The 17871-nt window shown below is 42.9% G+C and overlaps 1 protein-coding gene across 1 annotated transcript; it reads right to left on the reverse strand.

The window, feature by feature from the left end:
* Nucleotides 1-1341: 1341 nt before the first annotated feature.
* LOC135536247 (titin-like) lies at nt 1342-17641 on the reverse strand. The gene is made up of 5 exons (XM_064962613.1): nt 10278-17641; nt 9855-10151; nt 4608-5195; nt 3903-4208; nt 1342-2554 (listed from the first exon to the last, which is right to left on the reverse strand). Exons 1-5 carry the CDS (start codon nt 17635-17637, stop codon nt 2241-2243), a joined length of 8865 nt encoding a protein of 2954 aa, XP_064818685.1. The 5' UTR covers nt 17638-17641; the 3' UTR covers nt 1342-2240.
* Nucleotides 17642-17871: the final 230 nt, after the last annotated feature.

The following is a 17871-nucleotide window of genomic DNA, read 5'->3' on the forward strand; positions in this document are numbered from 1 at the left end:
CTAGTGGTCAGAGAGTTGGGCTAGTAACCAGAAGGTTGCAAGTTCAAACCCCTGAGCTGACAAAGTACAAATCTGTCATTATGCCCCTGAACAGGCAGTTCACCCACTGTTCCTAGGCCGTCATTGAAAATAAGAATTTGTTCTTAACTGACTTGCCTAGTTAAATAAAGGTAAAATTAAATATTAAAAACCCCCACCACCCTCAACACCCTACATGAAATGTGTGTTATTTCAGTTTTGATGTCTTCACTACTATTCTACAATGTAGAAAATAGTACAAATAAAGAAAACCCCTGGAATGAGCAGGTCCAAACTTTGGACCGGAACTGTATGTAAAAGTCACATTTTATTTTTTTATGGTTACTAGTCCAACGCTCTAACCACTAGTCTACCTGCTGGTTACTAGTCCAACACTCTAACCACTAGGCTACCTGATTGTTACTAGTCCAACGCTCTAACCACTAGGCTACCTGTATTAGAGGAGAGAGAGAGAGAGAGAGATAGAGAGAGAGAGAAATCTATGGAGAGAGAGAAAGAGAGAGACCCTTTTAATTAAATTGAAATACAGAGACTGACAGAGGCCGAGAGTTTTATTACATTCTTTAGTAAACCATTGTTTAACTAGTCAAATCAGTTAAGAAGAAACTTGTATTTATAATGACGGCCTACTGGGGAACAGTAGGGGGAACAGTAGGGGGAACTGTGGGTTAACTGCCTTGTTCAGGGGCAGAACGACAGATTTTTACCTTGTCAGCTCAGGGATTCAATCCAGCAAACTTTCGGTTACTGGCCCAACACTCTAACCACTAGGCTACCTGCTGATTACAAGTCCAATGCTCTATCCACTAGGCTACCTGCTGGTTACTGGCCCAACGCTCTAACCACTAGTCTACCTGCTGGTTACTGGCCCAATGCTCTATCCACTAGGCTACCTGCTGGTTACTGGCCCAACGCTCTAACCACTAGGCTACCTGCTGGTTACTAGTCCAACGCTCTAACCACTCGGCTACCTGCCGCCCCTCCACCCCTCCACTCTAACCACTAGGCTACCTGCCGCCCCTCCACCCCTCCACTCTAACCACTAGTCTACCTGCCGTCCCTCAACCTCTAACCACTAGGCTACCCTGCCGCCCCTCCACTCTAACCACTAGTCTACCTGCCGTCCCTCCACTCTAACCACTAGGCTACCTGCCGTCCCTCCACTCTAACCACTAGTCTACCTGCCGTCCCTCCACTCTAACCACTAGGCTACCTGCCGTCATCCACTCTAACCACTAGTCTACCTGCCGTCCATCCACTCTAACCACTAGGCTACCAGCCGTCCCTCCACTCTAATCCCTCCACTCTAACCACTAGGCTACCTGCCGTCCCTCCACTCTAACCACTAGTCTACCTGCCGTCCCTCCACTCTAACCACTAGTCTACCTGCCGCCCCTCCACTCTAACCACTAGGCTACCTGCCGCCCCTCCACTCTAACCACTAGGCTACCAGCCGTCCCTCCACTCTAACCACTAGGCTACCAGCCGTCCCTCCACTCTAACCACTAGGCTACCTGCCGTCCCTCTACTCTAACCACTAGTCTACCTGCCGCCCCTCTACTCTAACCACTAGTCTACCTGCCGTCCCTCTACTCTAACCACTAGTCTACCTGCCGTCCCTCCACTCTATCCACTAGTCTACCTGCCGTCCCTCCACTCTAACCACTAGGCTACCTGCCGCCCCTCCACTCTAACCACTAGGCTACCTGCTGAGAGAGTAGAGGCAACATGACTACCGTTATCTGACACACGTCTGTTTTTCGATTTCTTCTCTTAAACTGTTAAATATAATAATACCAATCAAATGTAAAAACAAAAACGTGCAAACAGTCCACACGGCTGACAATATGTTTCCATGGGATTTCTTCAACATTGTAAAACTCACACTCTAAATAAACAAGTGATGACATCCCATCCACTGTTAACACTGTGATTTACGCACACAAATCAACCATTCTGACCTTTTTCCCAACAAGTCATACAATGGTTGAAGCATATCAAATCTTCTCTGCTATTAAAATCAGCTATCAGAACAGAAATATCGTCTACCAAATCAAAACAAATAGCTATTTCAGTAACCACATCAATGAAAAAATTTTAAAGAAAAAAAAAAACAAATGCAAATTTAACGACTTCGACCACTTTTCACAACAATACTAGCAAAGCCTCTGACAATTAAAAAAAAATCAGATAAAACCCATCTAATCTTCTTCGTAAGCGTCCGTGTCCACACACATCACCGGGCCGGCAGCGACGGACGGATTACTGACTGATCCCGCTGCATTCTTGGCCACGACTCTGAATTCGTAAAGCACACACTCCTTCAGCTCGGTCACAGTATAGTGGGTGTCAGACACGTTGGTGAGGTTGGCCTGCGTCCACCTGTCTCTTTCTCCCTCTTTCTTCTCAACCAGGTATCCCGTTACCTTGCTACCACCATCGTAAGTCGGCTTCAGCCATTCAAGTCTGACGGAGGACTTTCTGATGTGAGTGATCCGCACGTTGGTCGGAGGCTCTGCAACAAACAACGACAACAAAAGATATAGAGGTTCAGATACAGTTGTTAATATTTAGTTTAAAAGGAAGTAGACAGTGTTATTGAAAAACACAACAAATTAAAGCAAGTGTAACGTGAGGTTTTAATAATAAACAGATATAACTCAATCCTGCTGACTACGCCACACTGTGATGGACAACCACTAGGTGATAGAGAAATGTGATGGACCAACCACTAGGTGATAGAGAAATGTGATGGACAACCACTAGGTGATAAAGAAATGTGATGGACAACCACTAGGTGATAGAGAAATGTGATGGACCAACCACTAGGTGATAGAGAAATGTGATGGACCAACCACTAGGTGATAGAGAAATGTGATGGACCAACCACTAGGTAAAGAAATGTGATGGACAACCACTAGGTGATAAAGAAATGTGATGGACAACCACTAGGTGATAAAGAAATGTGATGGACAACCACTAGGTGATAAAGAAATGTGATGGACAACCACTAGGTGATAGAGAAATGTGATGGACCAACCACTAGGTGATAGAGAAATGTGATGGACAACCACTAGGTGATAGAGAAATGTGATGGACCAACCACTAGGTGATAGAGAAATGTGATGGACAACCACTAGGTGATAGAGAAATGTGATGGACCAACCACTAGGTGATAGAGAAATGTGATGGACCAACCACTAGGTGATAGAGAAATGTGATGGACAACCACTAGGTGATAGAGAAAAGTGACGGACCAACCACTAGGTGATAGAGAAATGTGATGGACCAACCACTAGGTGATAGAGAAATGTGATGGACCAACCACTAGGTGATAAAGAAATGTGATGGACAACCACTAGGTGATAGAGAAATGTGATGGACCAACCACTAGGTGATAGAGAAATGTGATGGACCAACCACTAGGTGATAGAGAAATGTGATGGACCAACCACTAGGTGATAAAGAAATGTGATGGACAACCACTAGGTGATAGAGAAATGTGATGGACCAACCACTAGGTGATAGAGAAATGTGATGGACCAACCACTAGGTGATAGAGAAATGTGATGGACCAACCACTAGGTGATAAAGAAATGTGATGGACAACCACTAGGTGATAGAGAAATGTGATGGACCAACCACTAGGTGATAGAGAAATGTGATGGACCAACCACTAGGTGATAGAGAAATGTGATGGACCAACCACTAGGTGATAAAGAAATGTGATGGACAACCACTAGGTGATAGAGAAATGTGATGGACCAACCACTAGGTGATAGAGAAATGTGATGGACCAACCACTAGGTGATAGAGAAATGTGATGGACCAACCACTACTGAAAGTAACGAAAGTTGCCTCACCACAAGCATCAATTGCCAGTACAGCGTCTGAGATCTTGCTAAGGGGACTGCATCCAGCTGCGTTTTCCGCTACCACCTTGAACTCATAGATGAGACCAGCAACGATGACGTTCGTCACTTTGAAGTGTGTGGCACGGATAACGGTTTTGTTCACCGTCTGCCACAGGATGCTGTTCTTGTCCTTCATCTGAAGATGGTATCCGACGACCGGTCTTCCTCCGTTCCAGTTCGGCTCCGTCCAGGCCACAGTGACGCTTTCTCTGGTTACAGACGTAACGATAGGGGGTGACGGAGATTCAGGGACGGCTATAGACGAAAGAAAACAACATTTAGCGGTATCTTTTACAATAACACGTTCTCAGGTATTCTTTATCAGTTCAATGGGTGGCATAGTACAGCGCCTCCTAGTGGTCTGTCACAAGTTGATATGTTACATGTACAATTAGTTTTACTTTACCTTTATATAACTAGGCAAGTCAGTTAAGAACAAATTCTTATTTACAATGACGACCTACCGGAGAACAGTGGGTTAACTGCCTTGTTCAGGGGCAGAACGACAGATTTGTACTTTGTCAGCTTGGAGGATTCGATCTTGCAACCTTTCGGTCACTCTAACCACTAGGCTACGCTGCCGCCACATACATGTATATATGGAGAGAGAGAAAATACAAAGATAAAACGTGAATAGAGTCGTATAAAACTTACTGTAGTTGAGATCCACTCTGACGGCTGCAGAGTCGATGCTCTCACTGATGCCGTAGCGATTTTCAGCCCTGATTCTGAACTGGTAATCCCGTCCTGTTATGAGCTTCATGATTTTCATTGTGCATTTCGCAACGACCGAGGAGACTTGGGTCCAGTCGGCGTTTGTCGTTTCTCGTTTGGTTACAATGTAGTTTGTGACGGGGCTTCCGCCGTCATACCGAGGAGGAAGCCACGCCAGACTCACACTGTCCTCGGTCACCTCAGACATTCCAATAGGACCAACTGGGGCGCTGGGTCTGTCCAGAACCACGATGGTCACAAAAGACCTGCAGGCTCCGCTGGTGTTGGAGGCACATATGTCGTACCGTCCTGAATCGGTAGCAGTGCTCTCACGAAGACTGATGATAAGATGTTCAGGAGTGACTTCAGAGTTGAATCTCATTGTTGACTTCAACACCACGTCGTCCTTCGACAGAGATATTTTTGGCGCAGGTTTCCCAGTAAGTGGGATCTGGCAATTTAGGTTTGATCCTGCTCTGACGTAGACTATATTGTCAGGGAACTTGTTCATGTTAATTTCAGGAGGTTCTGTTGAAAGATAGATGAAGACGTGTTGAAGATATCAGATCACAATGAAACAATCTACATGTAAGAATCCGTTTTCCAGAATGTAGTAAACCATCTGTCTTGGTTATGAATGTGGTAAACTATCTGTCTTGGTTATGAATGTGGTAAACTATCTGTCTTGGTTATGAATGTAGTAAACTATCTGTCTTGGTTATGAATGTAGTAAACCATCTGTCTTGGTTATGAATGTGGTAAACTATCTGTCTTGGTTATGAATGTGGTAAACCATCTGTCTTGGTTATGAATGTAGTAAACCATCTGTCTTGGTTATGAATGTGGTAAACTATCTGTCTTGGTTATGAATGTGGTACACTATCTGTCTTGGTTATGAATGTGGTAAACTATCTGTCTTGGTTATGAATGTGGTAAACTATCTGTCTTGGTTATGAATGTGGTAAACTTTCTGTCTTGGTTATGAATGTGGTAAACTATCTGTCTTGGTTATGAATGTGGTAAACTATCTGTATTGGTTATGAATGTGGTACACTATCTGTCTTGGTTATGAATGTAGTAAACTATCTGTCTTGGTTATGAATGTAGTAAACTATCTGTCTTGGTTATGAATGTGGTTAACTATCTGTCTTGGTTATGAATGTGGTAAACTATCTGTATTGGTTATGAATGTGGTAAACTCTCTGTCTTGGTTATGAATGTGGTAAACTATCTGTCTTAGTTATGAATGTGGTAAACTATCTGTCTTGGTTATGAATGTGGTAAACTATCTGTGTTGGTTATGAATGTAGTAAACTATCTGTCTTGGTTATGAATGTGGTACACTATCTGTCTTGGTTATGAATGTGGTAAACTATCTGTCTTGGTTATGAATGTGGTAAACTATCGGTCTTGGTTATGAATGTAGTAAACTATCTGTCTTGGTTATGAATGTGGTAAACTATCTGTCTTGGTTATGAATGTGGTAAACTATCTGTCTTGGTTATGAATGTGGTAAACTATCTGTCTTGGTTATGAATGTAGTAAACTATCTGTCTTGGTTATGAATGTGTTAAACTATCTGTCTTGGTTATGAATGTGTTAAACTATCTGTCTTGGTTATGAATGTGGTACACTATCTGTCTTGGTTATGAATGTAGTAAACTATCTGTCTTGGTTATGAATGTGGTACACTATCTGTCTTGGTTATGAATGTGGTACACTATCTGTCTTGGTTATGAATGTAGTAAACTATCTGTCTTGGTTATGAATGTGGTAAACTATCTGTCTTGGTTATGAATGTGGTAAACTATCTGTCTTGGTTATGAATGTGGTAAACTATCTGTCTTGGTTATGAATGTGGTAAACTATCTGTCTTGGTTATGAATGTAGTAAACTATCTGTCTTGGTTATGAATGTGGTACACTATCTGTCTTGGTTATGAATGTGGTAAACTATCTGTCTTGGTTATGAATGTGGTAAACTATCAGTCTTGGTTATGAATGTAGTAAACTATCTGTCTTGGTTATGAATGTAGTAAACCATCTGTCTTGGTTATGAATGTGGTAAACTATCTGTCTTGGTTATGAATGTGGTAAACTATCTGTCTTGGTTATGAATGTGGTACACTATCTGTCTTGGTTATGAATGTGGTAAACTATCTGTCTTGGTTATGAATGTAGTAAACTATCTGTCTTAGCTATGAATGTGGTAAACTATCTGTCTTGGTTATGAATGTGGTAAACTATCTGTCTTGGTTATGAATGTGGTAAACTATCTGTCTTGGTTATGAATGTGGTAAACTATCTGTCTTGGTTATGAATGTGGTAAACTCTCTGTCTTGGTTATGAATGTAGTAAACTATCTGTCTTGGTTATGAATGTAGTAAACTATCTGTCTTGGTTATGAATGTAGTAAACTATCTGTCTTGGTTATGAATGTGGTACACTATCTGTCTTGGTTATGAATGTGGTAAACTATCTGTCTTGGTTATGAATGTGGTAAACTATCGGTCTTGGTTATGAATGTAGTAAACTATCTGTCTTGGTTATGAATGTGGTAAACTATCTGTCTTGGTTATGAATGTGGTAAACTATCTGTCTTGGTTATGAATGTGGTAAATAATCTGTCTTGGTTATGAATGTAGTAAACTATCTGTCTTGGTTATGAATGTGTTAAACTATCTGTCTTGGTTATGAATGTGTTAAACTATCTGTCTTGGTTATGAATGTGGTACACTATCTGTCTTGGTTATGAATGTAGTAAACTATCTGTCTTGGTCATGAATGTGGTACACTATCTGTCTTGGTTATGAATGTGGTACACTATCTGTCTTGGTTATGAATGTAGTAAACTATCTGTCTTGGTTATGAATGTGGTAAACTATCTGTCTTGGTTATGAATGTGGTAAACTATCTGTCTTGGTTATGAATGTGGTAAACTATCTGTCTTGGTTATGAATGTGGTAAACTATCTGTCTTGGTTATGAATGTAGTAAACTATCTGTCTTGGTTATGAATGTGGTACACTATCTGTCTTGGTTATGAATGTGGTAAACTATCTGTCTTGGTTATGAATGTGGTAAACTATCAGTCTTGGTTATGAATGTGGTAAACTATCTGTCTTGGTTATGAATGTAGTAAACCATCTGTCTTGGTTATGAATGTGGTAAACTCTCTGTCTTGGTTATGAATGTGGTAAACTATCTGTCTTGGTTATGAATGTGGTACACTATCTGTCTTGGTTATGAATGTGGTAAACTATCTGTCTTGGTTATGAATGTAGTAAACTATCTGTCTTAGTTATGAATGTGGTAAACTATCTGTCTTGGTTATGAATGTGGTAAACTATCTGTCTTAGTTATGAATGTGGTAAACTATCTGTCTTGGTTATGAATGTGGTAAACTATCTGTGTTGGTTATGAATGTAGTAAACTATCTGTCTTGGTTATGAATGTAGTAAACTATCTGTCTTGGTTATGAATGTGGTACACTATCTGTCTTGGTTATGAATGTGGTACACTATCTGTCTTGGTTATGAATGTAGTAAATTATCTGTCTTGGTTATGAATGTGGTAAACTATCTGTCTTGGTTATGAATGTGGTAAACTATCTGTCTTGGTTATGAATGTGGTAAACTATCTGTCTTGGTTATGAATGTGGTAAACTATCTGTCTTGGTTATGAATGTAGTAAACTATCTGTCTTGGTTATGAATGTGGTACACTATCTGTCTTGGTTATGAATGTGGTAAACTATCTGTCTTGGTTATGAATGTGGTAAACTATCAGTCTTGGTTATGAATGTGGTAAACTATCTGTCTTGGTTATGAATGTAGTAAACCATCTGTCTTGGTTATGAATGTGGTAAACTATCTGTCTTGGTTATGAATGTGGTAAACTATCTGTCTTGGTTATGAATGTGGTACACTATCTGTCTTGGTTATGAATGTGGTAAACTATCTGTCTTGGTTATGAATGTAGTAAACTATCTGTCTTAGTTATGAATGTGGTAAACTATCTGTCTTGGTTATGAATGTGGTAAACTATCTGTCTTAGTTATGAATGTGGTAAACTATCTGTCTTGGTTATGAATGTGGTAAACTATCTGTGTTGGTTATGAATGTAGTAAACTATCTGTCTTGGTTATGAATGTAGTAAACTATCTGTCTTGGTTATGAATGTGGTACACTATCTGTCTTGGTTATGAATGTGGTAAACTATCTGTCTTGGTTATGAATGTAGTAAACCATCTGTCTTGGTTATGAATGTAGTAAACTATCTCTCTTTGTTATGAATGTAGTAAACTATCTGTCTTGGTTATGAATGTGGTAAACTATCTGTCTTGGTTATGAATGTGGTAAACTATCTGTCTTGGTTATGAATGTGGTAAACTATCTGTCTTGGTTATGAATGTGGTAAACTCTCTGTCTTGGTTATGAATGTAGTAAACTATCTGTCTTGGTTATGAATGTAGTAAACTATCTGTCTTGGTTATGAATGTGGTACACTATCTGTCTTGGTTATGAATGTGGTAAACTATCTGTCTTGGTTATGAATGTGGTAAACTATCGGTCTTGGTTATGAATGTGGTAAACTATCTGTCTTGGTTATGAATGTAGTAAACTATCTGTCTTGGTTATGAATGTGGTAAACTATCTGTCTTGGTTATGAATGTGGTAAACTATCTGTCTTGGTTATGAATGTGGTAAACTATCTGTCTTGGTTATGAATGTGGTAAACTATCTGTCTTGGTTATGAATGTGGTAAACTATCTGTCTTGGTTATGAATGTGGTAAACTATCTGTCTTGGTTATGAATGTAGTAAACTATCTGTCTTGGTTATGAATGTGGTACACTATCTGTCTTGGTTATGAATGTGGTAAACTATCTGTCTTGGTTATGAATGTGGTAAACTATCAGTCTTGGTTATGAATGTAGTAAACTATCTGTCTTGGTTATGAATGTAGTAAACCATCTGTCTTGGTTATGAATGTGGTAAACTATCTGTCTTGGTTATGAATGTGGTAAACTATCTGTCTTGGTTATGAATGTGGTACACTATCTGTCTTGGTTATGAATGTGGTAAACTATCTGTCTTGGTTATGAATGTAGTAAACTATCTGTCTTGGTTTATGCTCAGCAATTCTCTACCCTTAGTAACTGTACATGTAGGTTTGGGCAACAACTCACCAAGTTGCCCTTTAACTAACACAGGGAGAGCCATTTCTGTAGGGTCACTGAATCCAGCGTGGTTTTCAGCACGAACTCTAAAAAAGTATTGAGTAGCTTCCTTCAGGTCGTACACCACAAAGTGGACGGTCTTGGTGACACCACACTTCACCCATTTATCCTGACCGTTCTCGAGAGCATCGACGCGATAACTGGTGATTCTGCTCCCTCCGTCATTCTCGGGCTTAATCCATGACAAGGACACGCTTTCCTTGGTGATCTCGGTGACTTCGATGGTTTGTGGTGGGCTTGGTTTTTCTGAAATCAAGAAGAAAAAAAAAGAAAAAAAACTTCTGTTTAATTTTTTTTTTAAACATACAAAAATGAAATTTTTTACAAATATATATTGGAACGTTAACATTTGGATTATCAGTTCTGGCATACCTGTAATCATTGCTCCGTATTTGGTCTCAGCTGGCAAGCCGGTTCCATACTGGTTTTCTCCAGTGACTCTGAAGTAGTACACACCTCCCTCTTGTAGATCTGACACTCTGTAGGTCAGACGAGGACATGAATCTGTGACTCTGGTCCATCCCTTGTTGTTCACCTCACGAATATCAACAAGGTAGTTGGTGACAGCAGCACCAACTTCATTTTCTGGGGTATCCCAGGCAACTGTTGCAGAGCTCTTGGTAACATCCTTGACCGCAACACGGCACGGTGGACCAGGAGAGTCAAGAACCCTGACATTTAACGTACATGTGACTTTTCCAGCAACGTTTTGTAAAGTTAATGTATATTTTCCAGAGTCGTCTCTTGTTGCTTGATCCACCGTGATAGACGTGACGGTATCAGTGGTATGAATACTGGCCCTCACTCTCAGGTCAACATCTGCCTTGTCCCACATAACGTTAGGAAAAGGCTTGCCGCTGAACGGCACAGTTAAGGTGAAAGAACTGCCGTCCTTTACAAGAAGAGTCTTTCGCATCTCATTGCTGATATTAAACTGTGGTTCCTCTTCTCGGTCCTCAGCTGCTTGTGGATCAGTAGGAGGGCTTGGCTCACTGACACCAATCTTGTTGATGGATTTGACAACAAATATATATTCTGCACCAGGTGTCAAACCAATGACAGTGGATTCAGTGTTCTCTGTGTTTGAAACACTGACGAACCAGTCCTCCTCATCCGTTCTCTTATATTCAACGCAGTATCCTGTTACAGGAGCTCCCCCATCAAACAACGGCTTATTCCATGAAAGAGTTACAGAAGTCTTGGTTGAGTCAATGACGTTGGGTTTAGCTGGTGGGGACGGCAGAAATTGTGGATCCTCTGCTTTTGTCAGTTTGCAAGGAACACTTGGGGGACTCGAGCCTGCAACATTTTCTGCATAGACTCTGTACTCATACTCACATCCCTCACAGAGATTGGATGCCTTGACCCGAAGGTCATTCACAGGCTTTGTGTTCACCCGTACCCAGCGCATTCCTGATTTCTCTCGTTTCTCAATAACGTAGCCAGAAATGCTGCTTCCTCCATCGGACTCAGGTCTTTTCCAGCAGATTGTCATTGTCTCACTTGTTATGCTGGTGATTTCAACATCTGTTGGTGCAGCAGGGACAGTGAATGGATCTGTGGCCCTGGTTGGCTCACTCTCCAAGGCTTCACCTTCTCCATATTCATTCACTGCCTTTACTCTGAAGATGTATTCCTTTCCTTTACGCAGACCGGTGACCTTGCATGTTGTAGCCTTCGTGTCTTCATATACTGAAGTCCAGGTGACACGACTGGTTTCACATTTATCAACTATATAGCGCAGAATTTCCGCACCACCGTTTTCTTGAGGTGGTCCCCAGGTCAAAGTGCATTTCTCTGCGGTCAGACCAGTCACATCCAATGGCCCAGAGGACGGTCCAGGGCGGTCAAGAACCTTACAGTTTACAGACAGGGACCTTGTACCAGCAATGTTCTGCACTGTTACAGTGTACTGACCCGAGTCTCTTCGGATAGTGTCTCTGACTAGTAATGTGGTGGTAGTGTGTGTTGAAGTGATCTCTATTCTTGCCTTGATCTCAATCCTTTCACCATCTTTTGACCAGGAAATGACTGGACGTGGGCGCCCAGAAATATCTGCATCGATTCTCAGAACATCTCCGGCTTTGACAACGACTAATTTCTTATACTTGTTATCCAAGACAATGCGAGGTAGAACAACGTTATCCTTGACTGTGACGGCAGCTGTGCATTGCGACGGCTCACTGAGTACTCCAGCAGAGTTCTTTGCAATAACACGGAAGTCATATTGAATGTCCTCCGTAAGACCTTCAATGTCAAAGCAAGTTTCCTGGAGATTGGTGAAATTGCACTTCAGCCAACAGCCATCTGGAAGCTCCCTGCGTTCAACAATGTAGCCAGTCACCTTGGCTCCACCATCATTCTCTGGCTTGGACCAAGTAAGAGAAATTGAAGATCTTGTGATGTCTGTGACTGTAAGGTTAGCAGGAGGATCACATGGGTCTCTTGCAGCTATAGGCTCAGTGGCTTTGCTGTACGGTCCAACGCCAGCAATATTCTCAGCAGCAACACGGAATTCATACTGCAAGCTTTCTTCAACGCCATTCACTTTAAATTCTGTTTCAGCAATGAGACGTCCTCTGTTAGTTTTTGTCCAGCGAATACTGCTATAGTCCTTCATTTCCAGGTGATAACCGATGATTGGACTACCACCGTCACTGGCTGGTTCATGCCACGTAACCAACATGAAGGACTTTGTAGCCTGGGAAACACGGAGAGTAGTGGGAGGGCCAGGTGTCTCGAAGGGGTACTGTGCAACAACTGAAGCGGACTCCACAGCATGGCTCATGCCGTAACGGTTTTCAGCTGCAATTCGAAACTGATATTCAGTGCCTTGTGTCAAACGAGGAACCTTAATAGACGTTCTGGCAACTGTGGATGAAACAGTCTTCCATGTTGTAGTGGTAGTATCTCTCTTCTCTACTACGTAGTTGCTGATTGGACATCCACCATCGTAGAGTGGGGGATCCCAAGACAGTGAAATATAGTCAGCGTTGACCTCATCTACCTTGATTGGACCAGGTGGGCCAGGTTTATCCAAGATGACAACAGCTATTATTGCTGATTTTCTACCAACTGTGTTGGTTAAGGTGATCTTATAGTTCCCTGATTCCTCCCTGGTTGCGCTTCTGATAGTGATTAGTGATGAGTTATTAGATGTTAGAAAGCTAACCCTGGTTGTCTCCTTCAACTCAGCACCATCTTTCTTCCATGAAACCTCAGGTTCAGGTCTACCCTTGAATGGAACATCAATCTTCAGGTTGTCTCCTGCCTTGACACTGTATGAGTTGCTCATTAGATCTATGATGGGTTCTATTGTGTCGTCCTTTACTGGCCTGGCCAGTGGCTTCGGGTCACTCTTGTCTGTAATCATTGCTCCGTATTTGGTCTCAGCTGGCAAGCCGGTTCCATACTGGTTTTCACCAGTGACTCTGAAGTAGTACACACCTCCCTCTTGTAGATCTGACACTCTGTAGGTCAGACGAGGACATGAATCTGTGACTCTGGTCCATCCCTTGTTGTTCACCTCACGAATATCAACAAGGTAGTTGGTGACAGCAGCACCACCTTCATTTTCTGGGGTATCCCAGGCAACTGTTGCAGAGCTCTTGGTAACATCTTTGACCGCAACACGGCACGGTGGACCAGGAGAGTCAAGAACCCTGACATTTAACGTACATGTGACTTTTCCAGCAATGTTTCGTAAAGTCACTGTATATTTTCCAGAGTCGTCTCTTGTTGCTTGTTCCACCGTGATAGACGTGACGGTATCAGTGGTATGAATACTGGCCCTCACTCTCAGGTCAACATCTGCCTTGTCCCACATAACGTTAGGAAAAGGCTTGCCGCTGAACGGCACAGTTAAGGTGAAAGAACTGCCGTCCTTTACAAGAAGAGTCTTTCTCATCTCATTGCTGATATTGAACTGTGGTTCCTCTTCTCTGTCCTCAGCTGCTTGTGGATCAGTAGGAGGGCTTGGCTCACTGACACCAATCTTGTTGATGGATTTGACAACAAATATATATTCTGCACCAGGTGTCAAACCAACGACAGTGGATTCAGTGTTCTCTGTGTTTGAAACACTGACACACCAGTCCTCCTCATCCGTTCTCTTATATTCAACGCAGTATCCTGTTACAGCAGCTCCCCCATCAAACAATGGCTTATTCCATGAAAGAGTTACAGAAGTCTTGGTTGAGTCAATGACTTTGGGTTTAGCTGGTGGGGACGGCAGGAATTGTGGATCCTCTGCTTTTGTCAGTTTGCAAGGAATACTTGGGGGACTCGAGCCTGCAACATTTTCTGCATAGACTCTGTACTCATACTCACATCCCTCACAGAGATTGGATGCCTTGACCCGAAGGTCATTCACAGGCTTTGTGTTCACCTGTGCCCAGCGCATTCCTAATTTCTCTCGTTTCTCAATAACGTAGCCAGAAATGCTGCTTCCTCCATCGGACTCAGGTCTTTTCCAGCAGATTGTCATTGTCTCACTTGTTATGCTGGTGATTTCAACATCTGTTGGTGCAGCAGGGACAGTGAATGGATCTGTGGCCCTGGTTGGCTCACTCTCCAAGGCTTCACCTTCTCCATATTCATTCACTGCCTTTACTCTGAAGATGTATTCCTTTCCTTTACGCAGACCGGTGACCTTGCATGTTGTAGCCTTCGTGTCTTCATATACTGAAGTCCAGGTGACACGACTGGTTTCACATTTATCAACTATATAGCGCAGAATTTCCGCACCACCTTTTTCTTGAGGTGGTCCCCAGGTCAAAGTGCATTTCTCTGCGGTCAGACCAGTCACATCCAATGGCCCAGAGGACGGTCCAGGGCGGTCAAGAACCTTACAGTTTACAGACAGGGACCTTGTACCAGCAATGTTCTGCACTGTTACAGTGTACTGACCCGAGTCTCTTCGGATAGTGTCTCTGACTAGTAATGTGGTGGTAGTGTGTGTTGAAGTGATCTTTATTCTTGCATTGATCTCAATCCTTTCACCATCTTTTGACCAGGAAATGACTGGACGTGGGCGCCCAGAAATATCTGCATCGATTCTCAGAACATCTCCGGCTTTGACAACGACTAATTTCTTATACTTGTTATCCAAGACAATGCGAGGTAGAACAACGTTATCCTTGACTGTGACGGCACCTGTGCATTGCGACGGCTCACTGAGTACTCCAGCAGAGTTCTTTGCAATAACACGGAAGTCATATTGAATGTCCTCCGTAAGACCTTCAATGTCATAGCAAGTTTCCTGGAGATTGGTGAAATTGCACTTCAGCCAACAACCATCTGGAAGCTCCCTGCGTTCAACAATGTAGCCAGTCACCTTGGCTCCACCATCATTCTCTGGCTTGGACCAAGTAAGAGAAATTGAAGATCTTGTGATGTCTGTGACTGTAAGGTTAGCAGGAGGATCACATGGATCTCTTGCAGCTATAGGCTCAGTGGCTTTGCTGTACGGTCCAACGCCAGCAATATTCTCAGCAGCAACACGGAATTCATACTGCAAGCTTTCTTCAACGCCATTCACTTTAAATTCTGTTTCAGCAATGAGACGTCCTCTGTTAGTTTTTGTCCAGCGAATACTGCTATAGTCCTTCATTTCCAGGTGATAACCGATGATTGGACTACCACCGTCACTGGCTGGTTCATTCCACGTAACCAACATGAAGGACTTTGTAGCCTGGGCAACACGGAGGGTAGTGGGAGGGCCAGGTGTCTCGAAGGGGTACTGTGCAACAACTGAAGCGGACTCCACAGCATGGCTCATGCCGTAACGGTTTTCAGCTGCAATTCGGAACTGATATTCAGTGCCTTGTGTCAAACGAGGAACCTTAATAGACGTTCTGGCAACTGTGGATGAAACAGTCTTCCATGTTGTAGTGGTAGTATCTCTCTTCTCTACTACGTAGTTGCTGATTGGACATCCACCATCGTAGAGTGGGGGATCCCAAGACAGTGAAATATAGTCAGCGTTGACTTCATCTACCTTGATTGCACCAGGTGGGCCAGGTTTATCCAAGATGACAACAGCTATTATGGCTGATTTTCTACCAACCGTGTTGGTTAAGGTGATCTCATAGTTCCCCGATTCCTCCCTGGTTGTGTTTCTGATAGTGATTAGTGATGCGTTATTAGATGTTAGAAAGCTAACGCTGGTCGTCTCCTTCAATTCAACACCATCTTTGTTCCATGTAACCTCAGGTTCAGGTCTGCCTCTAAATGGAACATCGATCTTCAGGTCGTCTCCTGCCTTGACACTGTATGTGTTACACATCAGATCTATTATGGGTTCCGTTGTGTCGTTGTTTACTACGACAGCCTCTGCCAGTAGCTTAGGTTCACTCTTGCCTGTTTCATTGACTGCACTAATCCTAAATGAATATTCCTCACCTGTTAAGAGTCCATCAATAGTTGATCTCAATCCCCGTATCTCAGTACACACAGTCCATTTGTCATCGCTCTTGGTTTGCATTTCCACTACGTAGCACTTGATTCTGCTACCACCGTCATCGTCAGGCTTTTCCCATGACAGACTCACACTGTCGTGAGTAACATCTACAACAGTGACTTTACCAGGAGGCAAAGGAGCTTGGGATACCTTGATTGGTTCTGGTGTTTCCGCTGGCAAACCCACACCGAGCTCATTAACAGCTCGTACACGGAAGTAATAAATCCCCCCTTCTATAAGGTTGTCGATCTTCATTCTATTTCTTCCACAGTTCTCGGAAACACTGGTAAAGGCCAGTCTTTGAGCTTCTCTCTTCTCCACAATGTAATGTGTGATCTTAGCTCCGCCGTCAATCAGTGGAGGCTCCCAGGATAGTGATACAGAATCTCTAGTAATGTCCTTGACTTCAAAGTGCTCAGGGGCACTTGGTGAATCCAACACCGTGACATTAATGAAAGCAGACTTCATACCGCTGACGTTCTCAAGAGTCAACGCATACTTGCCAGTGTCAAGTCTGTTGACAGTGTGGATGACAAGGACTGTGTAGGTGCTTGTGACCTCAATGTGTGCAAGCTCAGTAAGAGGACCTTCCATCTTGGACCACCTGACTACAGGTTGAGGTTTTCCTTTGAATGGGACAAACAGACGCAGTTTTGCACACGCCCGAACTGACACCATTTTCCTAAGGTCTGAATCGAGTTCAATCTCAGGTGCCTCAAGTCTTTCAGATGTAACTACAGGCCCTGGTACATCAGCTGGTTCCCCAACTCCTTCAGTGTTAATCGCACAGACGTGGAAGTTGTATTCTCCATTTTCCTTCAGTGTTTTCACAGTGAAGTGTGTTTCTTCAACACCAGTTGGCGGTGTACAGGTTGTCCACTCTTCCTCCGTTACTTCCTTCATCTCAACAACATATCCTTTGATGGCTGCTCCGCCATCATAGATGGGTTTTGCCCATGAGATGGACACGGTTGTAGTTGACTGGTCTGTCACCCTAGGGTTGTAAGGAGGACCTGGTGGATATAAGGGGTCACAAGCTTTGATATATCCTGTTGGTTCACTTGGCACTCCCACACCAGCAGAATTCTCAGCAGATACTCTGAACTCGTAGGAATGCCCCTCGGCGAGTCCGGTGCATCTGAACCGAATATCGTTAAGTCTTCTCTTGTTACACTTTGTCCATCTAACACCGTCTTTATCGCGTTTTTCAACGATATAGCCATCTATTTCTGAGCCGCCATCGTTTTCTGGACGACTCCATGTAAGGACCATTGAGTCGCTTTGGCTCCTTATTTACTATATAGTGCACTACCTTTGGCCAGGGGCTCTGGACAGAAGTAGTACACTATATAAGGAACATGATGCCATTTCAGACGCTCAAGTCAACAAGTGTAGATAGAAAATATTGGACCGTGTCAATTTGTCATGATTTGACTTCCATTGAAAACCAGATAAATGCTGAGTCATTATGCCGGGGGAAAGGAGAATCTGTCACTTGGGCTGGCA

Source organism: Oncorhynchus masou, unplaced genomic scaffold (assembly GCF_036934945.1).
Source record: "Oncorhynchus masou masou isolate Uvic2021 unplaced genomic scaffold, UVic_Omas_1.1 unplaced_scaffold_582, whole genome shotgun sequence".
NCBI lineage: Eukaryota > Metazoa > Chordata > Actinopteri > Salmoniformes > Salmonidae > Oncorhynchus > Oncorhynchus masou.